Raw genomic sequence first — 21,090 nt, 5'->3', positions numbered from 1 at the left:
TTGCTATCGCCAGATGAGTGACAATTTTGTTTAATTAGTAACCAGTGTAACCAGGCATGTTGGGTGGGTGAAATTGGTCGATCCGCTCCCACTGTAGGGAGACTTCTTTGCCGAGTTAGTTAGTTGTCATATTTGCAGATGACAACTAACGTTACACTTGTTACTGTAAGTGCAATAAAATCTTTGTGAGTAAAAATACATTTTCTCATAACAGTATTTTGTATTTTATTTGATGAGCAATTATTACTTTTTGATGTATCACAGCTGGAACACACCGCATGCGTAAGTGTAGGGTAGCGTAGATACATGCGTGATCATGCGCTTGGGCATTCTTACTAGACACGTATTTCTACGCACCGGTCACGGATCTCTCTCTCGCTCTCTCTCTCTCTCTAGAAAGAGACAGGATTGGAGTGGGGAAAATTGTGGAAATTGTAGCCTATATATGTATGGGGCAACAAGCGCATGTTAACACAGGCGCGCACCTACATAATAAGCTTTTTTAAATTTAAAATGTTCAATGCCTTATCACGCTGATGTGACCGAGCCCGACCCGAACCCGAACATCATTTCTAAATATCTGTCCGAACCGGGTTCGGGTATCCGTCCTCTAATGTGATTACCTGCCTGGCTTGACACATCCGCTTGTGTATCGCGCAGGAAATAGAGGAGACGCAGAAACTATCACTGCAGTGTGTGGGCCTACTCAGACAGGCGCCAAAATAAAAATAGCTGCGCTACGCTGGGTGGACCAGTGGGAGACACCAGACACTTTATGCTGGCAGGTATGAATGTATAACATCCATGAAGGCAGCGCTAGACCTTGTGAAGATTTATAAAGGCGTCATGGATTACACATGCACTATGCATTTCAACAACACTGCCTGAAGAGGATTTGCTGCAAAAGCTAGTAATCCATGGGTTCTATGTACTGTAAAGCATATTGTTACCCCATTCAGAATGAAGTAGAGCTGCTCTGCATTCTTTGGAGTAAGTAAAAACACAATTCTTTTCTTTTTTTTGACTGACTGCTTTCAAAATTGAACTCAAATACAAAAACTCTCATGACAGGCACAGCTCACTCCATACTGTTTACATCTTATTATTTCAGTGGTCTGTCAAAGCGATCCATAAACCCATTTTTACCACTAATGTGTGTGCATTTTGTGGGATCTCTTTTTTGCCTGACTTTGTTCAAGCGGAGCAGTGTGAATAAACACTGACATTTCAGAGGAAACGGGAAATCCTGGTGGCTCTCTGCAGGGAAGAGCGTGCAAAACCCCCTTCAAGAGAAGCTCAGTCCATCCAAGGGTCATTACCTAGCTGTGATCAGAATACATAATGCTTGTACTGCCAAGATGAAAGGCCTCGGGAGACGTCTGCACCTTCTATTCCGCAGTGCATGTCCATCAGTGCACCCTGCTCTATTCATCACTGCATTCATCATCGTTTAAACAAGCTTCCTGGGTCGTGACTCTCTCCCAGAGCGCCACATTGTTGACACCGAGTGGAGTACATAACTACATATTGACTCTCTGCAGAGTAGTAGGGACAAAAAAGAGATTGGAGGATTGAAGGCTGGACTTTGGTTCCTACAAGTCAGTTGGCTAAATGAAGGACTCAATTACAAAGCCCCCATGGTAATGCGCCGTGAATGTGAGTCTCCCCACAGCAGCTGGGACATCAAAGTCCAGACTACCACTGCAGGTTGTGAGGGGCTGCAGGAAAAGAACGGAGGACTCCTATAGGGAGTGGGAGAAATATGTGGTGCTCCCTGGGCCCATCTGTCACACAGCCTGGAAAACACACAGTGACATGAGGATGGCCATGGGGAGGGTCACACATCTACCCTCTGTATGTCTGCCTGCACTACTGCCCACAAATACATTTATTATTTATTTTATTTTATTCTTTTTTTTTTATTCTACTAATGATGACTGCATTGAAACTGCCCATAGTCAATGTTTTTTACCAGTATTTGATTATGGGGTGCCGAATGTAAAAGTTCGGTTACAATTTTTTAGCTGATAAATTTTCAACATTTAGCGCATTTCAGACAGAAATTATATATGTATATATATATCAATGTTCAGTGTTAAATCTAAATGTTATATCTAAATCTAAATGTTAAATCTAAATGTTATATCTAAATCTAAATGTTAAATCTAAATATTATATCTAAATTTAAATCTTAAATATATATCTAAATATTATATCTAAATCTAAATCTTAAATATATATCTAAATGTTAAATGTTAAATCTAAATGTTATATCTAAATGTGTCGCCAAGTGTAAAGCTAAATATTTAGAAAATATTCAAATCCCCAAGGAAACCACGCCCACTGCAGTGGCTTCAAATCGCGCTGCACCCAGTGATGCTCCAGCAAGGGGTATCTCTGCTGTAGCCAGTGGGTACTTGGAAAGATTGTGGAGCAGCTTAACTAATCAAAATAATAATTGAATTATGATTGATTTAAAACAATATATCAGGTAAAACAGCTCAACACATATGTTAAAACATATAGCGAAGTAATCAATGGTAGAAAAAAATAGCTAAAAGTGGTCTACTAACTTAGCTAACAGTTGAAATGATTAGCTAAAAGTAATGGATGACTTTTGAAACATTAATTAATTAAAAGGTCTAGTTAGTAGAATTCCTGACCAAACCAACCTAAATGTTTACAGTTCAATTGCATGAAAATGTAAGAATATTCACTTTAATATGATAAATAGTGTGAACACATTGGGAATTGATAGGGCACGGTATGCGAGTTTACATGACAGGGCTGTGGGGGAACCTCAGACCAGAAGGGTTGGAAAGCACTGATCTACAGTATTTTATATTATTGACCGACCGGTATATTACAGACATGCCTTAATAGTTGTGTTAATCACAATACCGTTGGTTGAATTACATATCTCCGTGTGTGACTAACGTCATCCTTCCCAAGCAATCTAACATTAGCCCAGCATGGATAAAGTCCAGCTCTGCATCCAAGATATTCATCCGAACACAACTAATATGTCACAATCCAGCCACTTGTAAGAAGTTTGTAATACTGGTTACATAGCTAGTTATCGTGTTTTATTAACTTTAATTCTGTTTGCCAAGGCTATATTTTATTGGCTTGCAAAGTAGCTATCTGTTGCTAACGCTAACGTTAGCTAGCTAATTTATGTCAAAAAGCAGTAGCAAACTAATGTTACTGCCAAGATATGGTTTCATTGTAAGGCAGTGTAAACACATAACACTTGACGAGTCTTACAACACCTCTCTGGTCTCTAGTGAAATCATATCTTGGCAGTAGTTGGCTAACGTTTCTGCTTTTTGAGATAAATTAGCGTTAGCAACGGATAGCTCCTTCGCAAGCTAATATAGCAACATAATTCAGGTTAATAAAATACGGTAATGTAACCAAAGTATTGAAAACTACTTACATGTGGCTATAGTGTGATAGGCCTACTGCTGTTCAGTCTCGCATTGCGAGACCTAGCTAACTTAGCTAGTTACAGTGCTGCGAGGCCTGTTCAAATGACGTGTCGGCTGCAGTGTGTGAGCTAGATTGCTTGTGAAGGATGAGTCAAACTAACGTTAAACACACAAGGAGATATGAGTCAAACAAAACAACGGCATTATAGTACACACAAATATTAAGACATTTCTGTGATATGAGTCAATAATACAGAATACTGACCGAAATGTTTTTTAATCCAGTAACATTAGTCAAACAGCTCCACTGTAGTCAGTATTTACTGTACTAACAGGTGTTGACTGAAAATTGCGGTGCAGCGCGATTTGAAGCCACTGCAGTGGGCGTGGTTTCCTTGGAGATTTGAATATTTTCTAAATATTTAGCTTTACACTTGGCGACACATTTAGATTTAACGTTTAACATTTAGATATATATTTAAGATTTAGATTTAGATATAATATTTAGATATGTATTCAAGATTTAGATTTAGATATAATATTTAGATATATATTTAAGATTTAGATTTAGATATAACATTTAGATTTAACATTTTACATTTAGATATATATTTAACATTTAGATTTAGATTTTACATTTAGATTTAGATTTAACATTTAACATTTAGATATAAATTTAACATTTAGATATAACATTTAGATGTAACATTTAACATTTAGATTTAGATTTAACATTTAGATTTAGATTTAACATTTAGATTTAGATATAACATTTAGATTTAACATTTTACATTTAGATATATATTTAACATTTAGATTTAGATTTTACATTTAGATTTAGATTTAACATTTAACATTTAGATATAAATTTAACATTTAGATTTAGATATAACATTTAGATGTAACATTTAACATTTAGATTTAGATTTAACATTTAGATTTAGATATAACATTTAGATTTATATATATATATATATATATATATATATATATATATATATATATATATATATATAATTTCTGTCTCAAATGTGAGGAAAATGCGCTAAATGTGAGGAAAGTGAGCTAAATGTTGAAAATGTATCAGCTAAAAAATTGTAACCGAACTTTTACATTTGGCACCCCAAAAGCCAAAAGCGTAGGCAACTAATAATTACTTGCGTCACCAATTGATCTTTTATCGTTTTTATTAATGATTTATTATAAATGGTTAAAGGATAAGGCTGGAGTTAGGGCTGGGCAGTATGGCCTAACATTTTTATCACAGTATAATTTGAAGCACAGACAGTAACGGTATACATCACGGTATATTCCTTTATCTTAAAATTTCAATATAAATGCTTCTAAAGGGTTACATCACTGGTATGGCAACTGATTGGCAGCTATTACTGTAATCTTAACTGTATTGTTAGTACATATTCCACGTGCAGAGAACATTGTTTGTTTGGGTAGGTATTCAGGTTTCAATTTTGGGATTCTGATAGGCTATTGATTTTGTTTTTGTTTATTCAATACTGTAGAATAACAGAACCCTTAAAAATAAATACCTTTAGTTAGTGTGTAAGTTAGTAAGTCAAATTGATTTCTAAAGCGCTTTTTACAGACATAAGCCACAAAGTGCTTTACAGGGCATAACACAAAATACAAGACAACAATCATACAAGATAAAATGACCATGTGAGTATGTTTAAAAAGTACAAAACTAAGAACACCATACAAATGAGAATACATAACGTGCAGAGGTGCAGACCAGGTGCTACCAGGTTTTCCAAATGCCTGCCTGAAAACTAAGTATTTATCTGCCTTTGAAAATGATCCACAAAGGCTGTAGACCGTACTTTGAGTGTTTCAAAGTTGCGGAGCTATAGACTCAAAAGCTTGATGACCACAGGTCTTAAGCCTAGTGCGTGGGACAGACAGTAAAATTAACATGTTAGACCTAAGAGAGGGAGCTGACGAGTATGGGTGAATTTGTTCAGTCACATAAGCATGAGCCTGACCGTGCAGTAGACTTAAGAACAGGGGTAACATGAGACCGTCTATTTGACCTAGTGAGTAGCTTCATGCAGCATTCTGGATTGACTGAAGGTGAAGAAGAGCAGTCATACCAAGTCAGGAGAAAAGTGTGTTACAGTACTAGTCAATGCAAGATGAGATAAAGGCATGTACTGTATAAGCAACTCAATATTGATAATTGAAACTACAGATCTCAGTTTACTAATGTTTCTTAAACGTACAATATGTAACTTTCTGCTGCTAGGGGTCTCTCAACCAAAACAATGGATGGTAAACACAGACGTTGATGACGTTGGGAAGTTGCGTGGAATTATGGGAGTTTTTATTGCTACACTATCGTTGATTAGAATGCATCTGTTCACGGACGTTTTTGTTTTGTTCTGTTTTTCTTGATTCAATCTGTATTGGCAGCTAGCTGACCAGTTAGCTAGTGAGCCAGCAAGCTAACATTAGTGGCTAACGTTAGCAGGTTTTAGCTACTGGCTAATGATTAGCCAGCAGCTAAAACCACACTATCACAGTATATTTCACATGCCAATGTCACCTTTTGGATTTTATCGGGCGGACCGTGTTTGTTGTAACGCTAGCTAGCTAGCTACTCAACGAGAGAAGGGTGTGGGTGGGGATTGCAGGGGGACTCTCCTCTGTTCGATTGCTGTTGTCAGCAGCATGAGAACATCTCCCAGCTGCCAGATCTCCCCCTTTACTTTTCTATAATCTTAACTATTCGTTTTGTTGCTTAACCCACCTTTTGTCGGGTTAATTTAGCAAGCTAACTGTAAAGACAGCTACATGCGAAGGGGGGTGAAATTCGGCAGGGAGGAGATTTACGGTACAAACACCAGTAGCTAACATTATGGATGGCCGATGTTGTGACTAGGATGCCTGGGTCTGCTATTCTCTGTTTCCCGACGCTTCATTAAATTGCCGTTGCGTCGTAAGCACACAGCACCGGCTGGGGCTAACGGTAACTAGCTATTGCTACATGTCCCGGCTGTGTTGTCAGCTATCATCCCGAATGAAGTCTCTTTGTGCCGGGGGAGTGAGGCAGGCAGAGCGGGGTGTGCTAGTTGGCTAAATTAGCATTAGATTAATCGTCTATCTATACAGCTAACGTTAACGTTACTAGTGAACTTATTCGTGGGTTAGCGCAGTGCTGCCTTTATTTATTGTCAAAACAATCATACTACTAATAACTTTATGAGCGTCATGAATGATGTTGTAACCCTATAATGTTATCCACTAAGCATTAGCTAGCATAAGGTGACCAGATTTCTGAAACAAAATCCAGGGACATTTTCAGCTCAGAAGCATAAATACCTCCAAAAAAGGTAATGTTGTTATCTTTGTAAAACTTAAAATGGGGACACTGCTCCAGGGGCGTCACTAGACCTAGACCTGCACTGGGGCACAAGCCCCCCTAGGGGGATCCATGGGCATGCTCCCCTGTAAGAAAAAGTTGTCTATTTTAACGTTTAAATGCATCAATCTGGTGCACTTTGAAAAGAAATTTAGACTAGAGGTTAGACTAGATTATTCTTATCTATGGATGGAAATATTTGTGCTGTAGCGTGAACTATTTTGCACTTCAGAATTATAACCATGCACACACAGGTGGAATAGTTTTTTCTTCATATTTTTGCATTATTGTCACTAGGAAGCATACCAGTAGAAATATATATTCATATTTGTAAGTGGGTTTTATATATATATATATATATATATATATATATACATATACATAAGTAAGTGGGATTGTCTGGAATCTGGCAATATAATAACCATTATGGTAGCTAAGCAATTTACAAAAATTCCTGTGCTGACATAGATAGTTTACATGAGAATACATTATAATTTGGGCCCTTTGGCTGAGTCTCTGTCTGTCAGAGGAAAAGCAGGAGTGCGGTTGTGAAGAAGATGGTAATTTCATGGTGCAGATTAACACTTTAGCATGCACTATATCCCTTTCACACTCTCATCAGGGGCTGAGCCCCCCTAAAGGTCTGATCCTAGAATCGCCCCTGCTGCTACTTCATAAGTACTCCACTACACCTCAGAGGGAAATTTGTAATGTTTACTGCACTACATTTATCTGACAGCTTTTGCTTTATTGCTTCACGCTGGGCTTGTTTCTGCAACAGCTCATTGAGTATTGGATACAATTAAAACTATTGAGGAAATATTTTCCTTTGACATTGGTCCAGTATTAAACGAGATCGCTGCAGTCGGCAACGGTGAAACAAGCTACAATGTAAGTTAATAGGACGTCAATTGTCCAGCTTGTATTTACGTTCATAAAAGTGCTCGTTTTGCCACTGAAAGGCTCAGATTAACATTCTAAGTGTCTGACAACATTATGGAAAGGACAGGTCACCGAAACCGGGGACCGGAAACCGGGAACGTCTGGTCACCCTAAGCTAACATTAATGTTAGCTACTTGTCAACCAGCACATACATTGTAGTAACATTAAGCTGGATTAATATTGATATGTATCAATGAATAAGGTTTCTGCTGTATTATTGTGTTGCAAAGTGGCATGTAATTAATCACAAAATGATGCCTTTTGCAGAAAAAGCAGTGTTACAAGTATTTTTTTCTGTGACATTGTATGATTTACAATTATTCTCGAACGTAGCATCTGGGTGCCCGTGTTTTGACGGAAGTTACGAGTAACTAGATGGTGAAAGGTTATATGATGCCACTGACGGCCAACTAAATGAAACGTGACGTGTCTGAAAATAAAATAACAGCTTTCTCTGGGTTTGCCATTTGGTGAAAACATTTGGGATAGTGTCTACACAACTCAAAAAAATATATAACATAGGTATTGTTGTTTTTAGACATTTTAATGCAGAAAAGTTACATATTGTACCTTTAAGTGTAAACAACAAGATCTGGTCCGCTGCTTAACATGGGTGTTGAACGAAGAGGCTTGATCACATATTACCCCTAAATTACGCAGGTTGGAGAGGACAGCAGAGGAAAGAGGCCCAATCCATTGCAAGGACATAGGGACAACCTTTTTTGGAACAACAACCAGAACCTCCGTCTTATGGGCATTGAGTTGTAAGAAATGTTCTGCTAACCAGCCCCTAATAACGTTCAAACAGTCAAGAAGACTACATATAATAAAAGCCTTGCTGGGTTTAAATGAGAAATGAAGCCGGATATCATCCACATACTGTATAACTGGTTTGCAATATCAAATCTGTTTATGATCTGACCCAAAGGCAGCAAATATATAGAGAATAACAGGGACCCCAGAACCGAGCCCTGCGGGACACCACAGGACAGTTTAGAGGAATCAACCAAGCCTCCAATAGAGATGGTGAAACTTCTGTCAGTGAGATACAATGAAAACCAGTATAAAGCTATGCCTGATATGGCCACCCAATCATGGCATGCAGAGCTGAGGTCAAGAAGTACCAACACAGAACAATCTCCTGCATCCTACGGTCATTCAAATATTGTTAAAAACCTTCAGAAGAGCATTTTCAAAAGACTGCTATTTCTGAAAACTTGATTGAAACTTTTTATAAATATTGTGCATCTCCAACTCAGCAGTTGTTGGTTTTTTTGATTGGCCAAAACCTTCTCTAGGATTTTTGACAAAATTGGGAGTTTAGATATAGGCAAAGCAGTATCTAAGTTGGTTTTCTTTATTATGGGCTGAATGGTAGCATGCTTAGAATAGGAAGGACACGTTTTGTCGACAAGGAGGAATTTACAATCGTTGTATCCAGCTAACTGCTGGTGGAGTTTTTGACTGTTAAAGACTGACCATTCTACATTCCACGCAAATTTACGGCTGTGTTTATACTCAGTGTTTACAGCCCACTAAGCGCTAATGCTAGTATGCGTTAGCTGAACTTTACGGAGCCTATAATGTGTGTGCACTAAATGTAGCCTGTTTCATATATATCGTTTTTATATAATGTCGTTTTTATATATTTTAAATGTGTAACACCACTGGAGCCACAGTGAAATGTTTCGTTTATGGTTGAAATGACAATAAAACAAACTTGAGTTGAGTTGAATGCTGCCTCACTGTCTGTCTGTCTGCAAACGGTAGGCATGGCTTGGGAGTGGACTCTAAAGCAGTGAAGCAAGTGCATTCTGGGATTTGGTATCTTTCATCCACATGAGCCAAAAACACATTTTCTGGCTTTTTTCGGCCTAGAAGGCACCAATTTCTAAAAAATCCTAAAAACTTTCTACTACATAAGTGACCCAATTTAAAGATATATTCATCTTTCCAACAGTGAAATATCCCTTTAAAAAAATAGACAAGATGGTATTACATCAAAGTGCTAGATGATAGCTTAATTTTCCTGATCAAATCTAAAAAGAAATTGTAAACTGATTGGTTAAAAAATGTCCAGAACAGTTAGTGATTGAGAGGGGCTGGAATTGGGCAGGCAAGTCCTAGGATGAAATCTGGACCTAACAGACATTACCTTATCGACTAAGAAGGTAAGGAACTTGTTGTAATAATCTGTGGAAAAAAATGGTAATATAGAGAGTGGCGGTAAAACAATATTATTAATGGTGTCATATAAAATCTTAGGATTTCTTTTTGAAGACGCAATTAAGTTAGCAAAGTAAGCAGTCCAGGTTTTCTTTTATTAATGCATTAAAATTTCCGCTCCTCACTCACAGGGCTGTTTGTTCCCTCCGCTCCCCCGCCTAAAGCCACTCCTGGCTGCTACGTTCAATATTGCTCCGCACTCAACCCAGATTTCACTCTGCTCTACCTAAATCGCTCAGCTCTCCAAAAAAAGATATAAAGCTGCGTTTTATTTATCACATGAACAGCCACCTTCATGCAATAAAGTCAGCCGGATGACAGACACTTGCGGCATAGAGAGGAAGAGTGGGCGCAATTTTTGGCCAATCCCTGATGATTTCCTAACCCTAAGTATTTTTGTTGCCTAAACTTAACTAGTTCCTTTTCACATTTTTAACTATGTGTTTAAAACAGCAGCAGTTAACGCGCTTAAAGCATTATGCACTTAAAGGAATACGCCACCGTTTGTTGAAATAGGGTTATTCACCGTCTCCTCTATGTAGGTGGGCAAAGGCAATTTTGTCTCAGTGCATGCATTGTCTTAGTCCGGCAGCACCGCCGCTAGCTTAGCTTAGCGTAGTGAATGGAATCCTATGTTGCCAGTTAGCATGTCGTGAGTAAAAGTGACCCAACAACAACAAAAACAAAACCTAATTACTTCTTGTGGCCTGCGTATTCACAACGATTACAAATAGCAATGTAGATTAAGACTAGACGATTTCCTAGGCAAATATTGACTTGGGACTATATTGGGGTGAAGCAGGCTACAGCCGAAGCACTGCTACTTGGGCACAGAGATATCACGCAGAACCTGAAAACCCCCACCTTCCGTCAACATACCGGCGTGAATATTAGCTTGCTATTTTTCCTACAGTAGACAGTGAATGGTGATGAACATGGCGGATTTTGTGAGAGACGAAGAGGATGACTTCTCAGACAGTCCAGATCCAGAAGCATACCTCTACGAACCAGAGTTTTCAGAAGAGGAGCTGCGTGCTTTGGAAATAGAACGACAGGAGGAGGAGGTTGCGATCGCTCAACAGCCTGAGGACGTGAGGATGAGAGCCAACACGATCTGGTGGTGTGAGTGTGGGGGGGAATATACCAACCTATGCCGACTGAAATGAGCGTGGCTTCAGTTGTGTCACAGCTACCGAGGATTTCTCGCCGTTGATCCATCTGCAGTCCTCAACTTTTTTTTCGGTGTGATAAAGTCAACTGGAAAAAACGCCGAATGGACCCAATAAACAGCTGTCCACAGAGTAAGTGATTATTGTAAACATGATGCATGGTTATTTTACGGGATAGATCGACCCTTATTAGACCTGTACTCACGCAGAGTTGCTGTGTGATATATCTGCACCCGAGTAGTAGTGCTTCGGCTGTAGCCTACTTCCACCCAATATAGTCCCAAGTCAATATCTGCCTAGGAAATCGTCTAGTTGTAATCTATATTGATATTTGTACTTGTTGTGAATACGCAGGCCACAATAAGTAATTAGGTTTTGTTTTTGTTGTTGTTGGGTCACTTTTACTCACGACATGCTAACCGGCAACATAGGATTCCATTCACTACGCTAAGCTAAGCTAGCGGCGACGCTGCCGGACTAAGACAATGCATGCACTGAGACAAAAATGCGTTTGCCCACCTATATAAATATAGAGGAGACGGTGAATAACCCTATTTCAATAAACTGTGGCATATTCCTTTAATTAATGAAACAGTTTCAATGCAGGAAGTGAATTTCTGGTTATCTGTAGCCAAATGAAGATATTTGCTGTTTACATATTTGTGTTTTTATGGTCTAAGCCAGGACTCTTCAACAGGGGGGTCCGGGACCCCTATGGGGTCTCCAGAGTCACTGGGGCCTCCAAATTATTGTTAATCTTTGAAAGTAAAAAAAAAATTAAATGTCTTAACATGAATCCAACATACAGTATTATTAGCAAATATAAATCCCCAGTGATGATAGGCTTACTGGCCTACAGGTAAGGTAGTCACTAAGGTAGCCATCCAGAGATACAGGTAATCCTAAGGATTCACTATGCCACATGTTTGTGTAACTTACAAAATCAGGCTGACAATTATTATTTTAATAGCTTAGTATTATATGCACTAAAAAGGTATGTAAAGGCTTTAGACTGCCCAACATTTTATTGTAGGCCCAGTTTAATATGCAACTTCATTTTATACAATATGTAGTAGGGGGTCCCTGCTCCGTCTCTCTTTCAGTTAAGGGGTCCTTGGCTTAAAAAACGTTGAAGACCCCTGGTCTAAGCTACAAAAATGGTATCGTAAACTCTAGCTCATTACACAAAATGGTGAATGCACTAATGTCAAGCATGATAGAGAACAGCGCCATTAAAGTAGTAAATGTTGGTTAAATGTAGTTGTTATAGTTTAACTCAATTGTGAAATGTGTTTACTTTATAGTAAAAGGTGAAATGTGTGTAATTAAAGTACCAGAGGATGGTAAATAATTAGAGAGAAACAGCACAGTAAGGACAAAGGATAGAGTGTCAAGTGAGATGGATGATAAGATAGGGGGAGACTGACAGACAGATAGATGGTTGAAATGATATTTAGGTAAACTCTGGCCTCACCTTGCCTCTCCCTGATTGATCACCATGTACATCTCCCAGGACATATTTTCAGCCACGGCTCCATGAGGCACCAGCAGGCTGACCCCTGGAAAACACACACAAATGTGTCAACAGCAACAACTCCAACAGCCTGACAGTGTAGGTGAAAATAAGGGCTTACAGCTTGTCCTACATGCAGGGGTTATGGGGATATTTATGATAGCTTAATTTCACTTGAATGAACTGTGGCATATAAAAGCATAAAGTGAACTAAACTTAGGTGTTCCAATATAAATTTTTACTAGAAACATGATAAAAAAAATTAAACGTATCTTAGCACATGGAAACACTGATCATCTTAAATATTTTACAGAGTGAAGGAGGATATAGCTGTTAGTTTGCTGTAGCACCAGGAGTTAGATCATTTTTTAACTAAAATAGTTACACAGGATTGGGCATAGCATTAGCATTGACTGTATGGGATTCTGAATTACAATTGGCTGTTAACAATGATGTTTGCTTCTGGTATGTTAATTGTTCTGAATGTCCTTCAAAATAAAAGAAGATTAAAAAAATGCATAGATTGTCTTCCAAAACCTGTTGCCAATACAAATAATAAGTTATATGTTTTCTGACCTGCTATATCTATGGTTGAGACTATGCTCCCCCAAAAGTGTTTTAATCAAGCAGCAATTATGACTCATATTTACATATTTATGACTAGTGGTCGTAGTAGTTATCTTTCTTTCTCTTTCTTTCATTTATTATACAGGAAAGTAACGTTAAGTTACAATATAAACGGGCCTGACTCAGTTTAAAAACTGGTTTCCAGCAGGTTCCTGTTCTGCAGAAACATAAAACATTAAACACAACTTACAGTACATAAGGACAGAAACATTTGTACAGGACATCAGTTATGACAGGAGCAAAGCAGGAAGTAAGGTGACTTTACACTCTGGAGTTAAGGAACATTTCATCAAAAATGTCTAAAACTGACCAGTTATAAGGACTACCAAGGACCTGAATCAATTTAGTGTTGGGACCATAAAAAAGGGGATTAAACTGACCTCTGAGAGACAAAGGAACACATGTGGCCACAGACAAAGGATTTGCGACCTTCATGTAATCTTAGAAGCCTAGGAATTCAAACCATGAGGGAAAGAGGTTTCAAAATGGCCGAGGGTCAAAGAGCCTGGAGTTCCCATTGGCTGGCGGAACCTGAACGCAACAGGGTTCCGTGACCAGCTGGCCAAAACTGTAAAACTTCCCGTCACTCTCTCCTCTCCGTCACTTTGGATCCTGAAGAAGCACGCACCTGGTGTTTTATTCCTGCAGAAGACAAAACACCGTTTTCTCATCGAGTCGACATAGCTTCTTTCCTGCTGCCTTTGAAAGGGACAAGCTTCTCCGTGCATTGCTGACGAGCAAGCCGGATTTTGTTCTGTTTTACCGTGGGATCTATGGACTAAACAAACGAGGACACATAGTAAGAAGGCTTGAGGTTTCTGTGCAGAGAAATATAGTGTGTTCGTTAATGTCAGTAATGCTAATGCTGCAACTTTGTTACAACATTGAATGTGATTTGATTGATAGGTGCTACTGGTGCACTACTGACAATTAATCTGATTATGGGACCACCGAGTCCAATCTATTTCTGTGAAGGCACCACTGATCACGGTGCATTGTTGATGTTGTGTTAAAAAATGTAGCTTGTTTGAAACTGTAAATGCTACATTGCTATCTCCCGCCGCGGAGAAGCTACTGTACAAGCGAGGTAATATCGCCTCCCGTTAGTCAGTCGAACCACCGGTACCGCAACGTGACGAGACCGTCACCTCGTAGCCCTGTGTAGAGCAGAGAGAGATAAACATCCCCTCGTTAGCAAGCTTCTCAGATTCTGGCCATAACATTACGTTAGGCTAGAGTCCTGAGTGAACGAGAGGTTGGTTATGGTCAAAACCTTGAATATCAAGACTCCAAGTGTTTCTTTCTCTAAATGTGCTTTTCTCTCCTCTTTTACACTAACCAAACACACACACAAACTAGCTAACGGTTAGCCCATAGCCACATGGTGCTACAACCAGCTCCACTACCCGCCATCTTGGGGTTAGATAGCCTTTGCGTAGCCAACTTTGTGCTAAAACTACAAAGAGCCTCACATCTCGTGGAGTCTCATCCGCCATCTTGATTCTCGCGGTGTCTCATCCGCCATCTTGACCGCATGGCTTAGCTACCCACGCGGCCTCGTCACCTCCCCCTCCTCCTCTCTCTCTCACACACACATACATACACACACACACACACACGTGCTCACCATATGTCTGCTTGTTGTTTTTGCCTTTGTTGTAGTGTAAAAAGTAAATACGTTTATTGATTGAAGAACTATTGATTGACAATTGATAATTTGGAAATTAAATACAATTTATTATACTTTAAAGAGCAGTTGTTTGTGATTATTTGTGTAAATGTTGTAGTAACAGCTGGTTGAACAGGTCAGTGCTCAAATTTCACCCTTCCTTTGTTCCTTTCAAAGATACCAGATAAATTAATCAAATTAATTAAGATCTGTATCTGTAGTTTTCACAGTTCAGTTATTGGTCCCTGATTCCAGGGTGGTGCCCCGTTTTGATTGTTTGTCAATTTGGTAAAGTTATGAATACACATATTCATAACTTTATTAATATTGATAAAACATCTTTGATAAAATGCCAATAATTGAATTTGTACCCTTACCAATTCCCAACATTAGACAAGACAGAATCTGAAACAAACAACTCAATTCATCCCAGTCAAGGTTCACTTGATCGGCCTGAATAGAATAAATGGGCACATGAATCAATATCTGAATCGAATTCAGTTGTAAACACAGTTTTTCTGACTAAGATACTATCTTAAAATAATAAAGCAACCTTTTTATTTATTCTGATCTCCCAACCAGCTCCCTACACTTTTGATTATGCAATATTTTTTAGGAAGCAAGTGGAGATTTCTGCAGAGCAACACTGCCCTGTCACTGTTGCCTGACACTATTTATCTGCTTCTGTGTGAATGGAGAGGCATTCACACTGAAGAGATGAGAGCATATAAAAGCCCAGCTTTACAAATAAAAGGTTCAGAGGAGCAGAGTGGGAGCTGACAGATAAAGATGGTTTTGGCAGCTTTATGGAAAGGGAATATTTTGTAATACCCCAGTCATCTCTGAAGTGTGCATTTTAAGCAGTTTGTTTTCATTAAATAATCATTCTGTGTTACATGTAGTGGAGGCTGCTCAGCAGTGATGGAGAAAACTGAGAGATGTGAAAAATGTCAGCCAAGAGTAAGTCAAACAACTGGATTTATTGTGTTGTGTTAAAAGTATTGCACTATTTAAAGGGTCAATTCACACAAGTAAAAACAACGTATTTTCTCACTTCCCCACAGCGGCCATGACAACTCAGAGCACTGCAACCTTAAGTACTGTAAAACTGCAGTTGATAGCCTGAGCGTGGCTTCAATCCCTGAACTCAAGCTCGTATATTTGGGATAGACATTTAGCTCCTTTCACATATAACTCTGGCCAGAAAAAATGTGAAATACAATGAAATCGTTTATTTAAACCAATATGAATATTACTCATATAAAAATAAGGCCATTAAATAACATATCAATCATTCATTTAATCTAGCTCTAAGAGACAGAGAGCGAGAGACTGATACAGACAGAGAGAGTGAGAGAGAGAGCGAGACCCTTGTCAAAAATAATGGTAGCCTAAAGCCGCCTACACATGATCCGCGGTAAAACTCCATTTCATTGTTTTCCTATGGGAAGTGCTACCCAATTAGGTGCAGCACTACCCCTGGCGTCGCGCACCACTCGAAATTGCACCGTGCACTGCGCTCACAGATCAAATTATTTAAACTTTGCTCTACTCTGCTCCCTACCTCGCGCTTTTGCACCCAAGGATTTATGGCACACGGCATACCTACACAACAAGTGTTCAAGTTACTTTATTTGTCCCTAAATGGGGCAATTTGTTGTGCAGCAGATAGTATAGTACAAATCACACACAATACAGAGATTGCCTACCTTGCAGGCATAGTTAAAAACAATAGAAAAAACAGTAAACAATCAATAATTAGTAAGCCAATAAGTTATCTATGGTTCTTTATAGTGTTAATTTAAAAATGTAATTAATTAAGTTAATTTAATAAAAAAAACCCACAGATGTTGTGTTCACTTGAAACTCTCCTCGCCAGCTTCGTGCTGCATTCAAAGTTATTGTAAAATACCCTTTTCCCATCCGGTGGTTGTTTTTGTCGTTTAACAGGAATTTACTGGTGAAATAAGGAAGCGCCTCGATATTTGGTCGCATTTTACGTTCAATGATATTTACAAAAAATCTGAAAGTGTCATTATAACTATTTGACTGAAATGGTTATCAGAAATAATCTCAGAAATAATTTGTTATTTAAAAAAATGTTTTGACTAAAACTTGACTAAGATATATTGAGTTTTCTTTTGACTAAAACTAGACTAAAATGACGAGACTTATAGTCGACTAAAACTTGACTAAGATACCACCATCTGAACCATCCAAAAAATGCTTTCACACTATAAACGAACCGGACCATGGTTCAGTTTGAAACTGAAAGGTCCGAAAGTCCGTCCAAACAAGGTAGGTGTGAAAGCCCCCTAAAGCGTGATCCAGATGGCAACATCTGAAATTCAGCCTGGAAGGGATGAGAACTATCTGACAGGATAGATTCAACCCTTCTTAGCATCTGCTTCTGATAAAGTTCCTCCAGGCCTTTCTGCTTAGAACCTGTGATGTAGCTGCTCACCTTAATTAACCTGGAAAGGGACTTTTTTTTATTTTACAGTAATGGACCCATACCAGCAGATTAAGGAGAAGGTGAGCAGGTATCGTGGTTGCGGCACTTCGTAAAAATAAAAATGAAACTAGTCCACTTTAAACCGCAGCATTTTCTGTCAGCAATGTATGTTAAGCAGACTCTGGCTGCTAGTTTAATGTTAGACTCAATATGATCATAACTCAGTTGACAGGGAGAAGCAGAGACAGGGAGAAGCAGTAGCAGCACAATGTTACAGGAAGGTCATGTGCTGTATGAAGGGCCAGGTGATTTTGATTTGTTGATGATAGAAGGGAAGAAGTGTACATGATAAGTAGTGAATACAGTTTGAATATTATCAAATGTAATGTGCTTCTAAATGTTCTTCTTGAAGGAGCCAAGTTTAATAGGGATGTAGGGAGAGTTAGAATAGAATAGGTAAACGTCACATCCTTATTGTCCCTTGAAATTTGTCATGTTGATCAATCCCTGTCCTCTACCTGTTATATATATATATATATATATATATATATATATATATATATATATATATTTCTTTGATGACTGAAATGTATGCTCTAGTCGATTTTGTGTTTTGACCATTTGTGAACTAAACCCTGTCTCATTACCATGCTTCATGGGTGTGACTTTTTTTCAGAAATTTTTTGTTAACATTTTTTACTTTATGAAATGATTCTCTCAAGTCTTGGCGATCAGCCAATATATTAAACAATAAGACATATTTTTGTTATACATAGGTTAGTACTATTCTTTCTTGCAGAATTCATCAACTTTTCATCAATTATTTCCTGGAGTTTGTATCACCATAGTCCCTACAAATGTATGTAGAAATGCAGAAAATGGGATTCAAATGGAAAACATTTTTCTGCTGGAGAACTGGCGGGGTTTTTTGTGTCCCCCCAACTTCTACAACCAAAGTTACACCGTTGTAATTACCATTAACAATTCAAATATACACTGTATTGAAATCGAGGCGGAAATCTCAATCAGATATCTCATAACATAGGCTTATTAAAGTAAAAAAAAAAGGAATGTTACCACAGAAGAGGACTACGGTTTGCACAGACTGTTAACCTGGTGACAACTATAACGGTCCATGCAAACTTCTCCAATTGCTGCATTTGTGTGGGCGGAACATGATGAAAGCGTGAACCCTGTTTGCCTGAGAGAGCCTGTGAAGATGGCAACGGCACTGATGAATGTTAGCAACAGCTGAGGAGTGTGAATATGTATTAATAGTGTGATATAATAAGAACATGACTTCTTAGTAAAGCACAAACTTTGACAAGCTGAGTTACATTAATAATACTTGTGTACATGCCTTATTTTTCTGTGTTTTTCTCATCTAAGATCACATTTAACTTCTTTTCATTTTTTGGTAGTATCTGGTGGAGGCTGTGCAGCAAACATGTATGATTCTAAAATCTCCAACACAGAATCCTGGGAATTGTCGGGTAGGATGGGGCCATGGGTCAACTATCTCATTTTGTTAAATCATTTTCTTCTTCTACTATTGTTCTTGTAAATAAATGGATCCATGATTAAAGAGCAGGACTTTTGCTTGTTTAAGTATTCCTTCTACAGATGGCATGGCCTTTAAAAATATAAACCTTTAGCAGGCTGTTCTCATGAACCATTCATACATATAGCTACGAAAAGTAATGCACTGTAATTCGTATGTATTCCACGTATTTAATACTGTATGCACCCCATTGACTGCTGCTGTATAAGAGCGCAAAACAACGCATAGTGATGTGGTCGGGGTCAGTGGTTGGGTCTTAAAACACAGTACTTTCTAGTCGTTAAGATTAGTTAGGGGGGGAGCGGAGTTCGTGTCCTGGGGAAAACACAAAACTTTCATCTGGGAAACGCATGGTCGTGTCCTGGGAATACTACTTAAGGGGGCTGGTGTTTTAAACCACAATCTTTTTTCTAATCATAACCTTTGCGGTTGCGGTATCATGGTAACCTCTCCGGGAACCATGACCTTATTGTGGTGAAGAAGTTTGTGTTCGGAGCTGTCAACCGATCACCTTCCGGTAGTGAGTTTGGTCGGGGGGGTGGGGGAAAAATCTGGACAAACCTGGTAAGCCCAAACGGGTAGGGCGGATGAACTGGGAATGTCTGGAGGATGCCCCTGTCTGACAGACTTTCAACAGGGAGCTTTTTGGGCATCCCTGTGGAGGTTGGGGGCATTGAACCCAAGTGGGCAATGTTCAAAGCTTCCATTGCTAAATCTATGACGGGGAGCTGTAGTCTTGGATGCCTCAAGGGGTGGTAACCCTCGAACACCATCGTGGACACCGGTGGTCAGGAAAGCCGTCCGACTGAAGGAGTCTTTCTTGGATGTTATCTCAGAGGACGAGTTGTAGGGTACTGACTGGCCCGAAGGGCTGCAGCCTCTGCCGTGAAAGAGGCAAAGCAGCGGGTGTGGAAGAAGTTCGGAGAAGACATGGAGAAAGACTTTCGGTCGGTACCAAGGTGCTTCTGGAAAACCGTTTGCCACCTCAGGAGGGGGAAACGGGGAACCATCCAAGCAGTGTACAGTAAGGATGGGACACTGTTGACCTCAACTGGGGAGGTAATTGGGCAGTGGAAGGAGCATTTAGAGGAACTCATGAATCCAACTAACACGCCCTCTATGGTAGAGGCAGAACTGGAGGATGATGGGGGATTGACGTCAATTTCAAGCTTTCTTCCTTCCTTACTCCCTTCCTTCTTTCATTCCTTCCTTTTTTTCCTCGCTTCCTTCATTATTTCCTTGCTTTCTTCCTTCTTCCTTTCTTTTCTCGCTTCCATCCTTCTTTCTCTCCTTCCTTCGCTTCATTCCTTCCTTCCTTCCTTTCTTCTTTCTTTCCTCACTTCCTTCCTTCTTTCCTTCTGTCCTCGCTTCCTTCCTCCTTTCCTTGCTTTTTTACTTATTTCCATTCTTCCTTTTTCCTTCCCTTGTTGAGACCAGAGAAAGGGGAGCTAAACTAAATGAATAAAAAAGAAATCGGACATCGGACACCACTTTTCTTCAAAGTCGACTGACTTGTCCCCACTGCCCATTGGGGAGATAAACGTCTCCGGGAATCACTGACGAGTGTGTCCGTACTTCGTTCTGTTTTACCGTGGAAAGTCTATGGACAAAACGAACGGACTGCACACAGTAAGAAGGCTTGAGGTTTCTGGGCAGAGAATATATGTGTGTTTATTAATAGGTGAAGGGTATTACTGCCACTTGTTTTGCCATTAATGTGATCGGACTGCCCAGTCCAAGTTATTGCTGTGAAAGCACCACTGATCACAGGGCATGTTTGATATGTTGTGTTAGATATGTAGCTTATTAAACTGTAATGCTACAATTGCTATTCTCCCGCTGCGGAGAAGTTAGTTACTGTTCAGCGAGATAATAAGCTCCGTTGGTCAGTCTGACTACAGCCTGCGAGGTGACGAGACCGCCACCTCGCGGGCCTGTGTAGGCAAACGGAGCTGTATTGTCTCCACGGAAAATCAACTGTTTAGCTCACCAGAGTTTGTATAAAAAACATCCCTATCAAGATCCAAAGTGTCTCTTCTTTCTCTAAAATGTGCTTTCCTTTCTTCTTTTACACACAAACCTAACACACACACACACACACACACACACACACACACACA

General features: G+C 39.2%; 1 protein-coding gene across 3 annotated transcripts in view; it reads right to left on the bottom strand.

Annotated features, from left to right (window-relative positions):
* Positions 1 to 21,090, bottom strand: part of LOC144518011 (netrin receptor UNC5D-like) — a 343,327-nt gene that overhangs the window by 66,157 nt on the left and 256,080 nt on the right. For all 3 annotated transcript variants that reach the window (XM_078250348.1, XM_078250346.1, XM_078250347.1), the window contains one exon: positions 12,620 to 12,704. In XM_078250348.1, the coding sequence (XP_078106474.1) occupies positions 12,620 to 12,704 (85 nt within the window). The remainder of the gene's footprint in view (positions 1 to 12,619; positions 12,705 to 21,090) is intronic.

This window comes from Sander vitreus, chromosome 5 (genome assembly GCF_031162955.1).
Source record: "Sander vitreus isolate 19-12246 chromosome 5, sanVit1, whole genome shotgun sequence".
Taxonomy (NCBI): domain Eukaryota; kingdom Metazoa; phylum Chordata; class Actinopteri; order Perciformes; family Percidae; genus Sander; species Sander vitreus.
The sequence above is the reverse complement of the archived record's forward strand: the minus strand, read 5'-3'. Positions and strand labels throughout refer to the sequence as shown.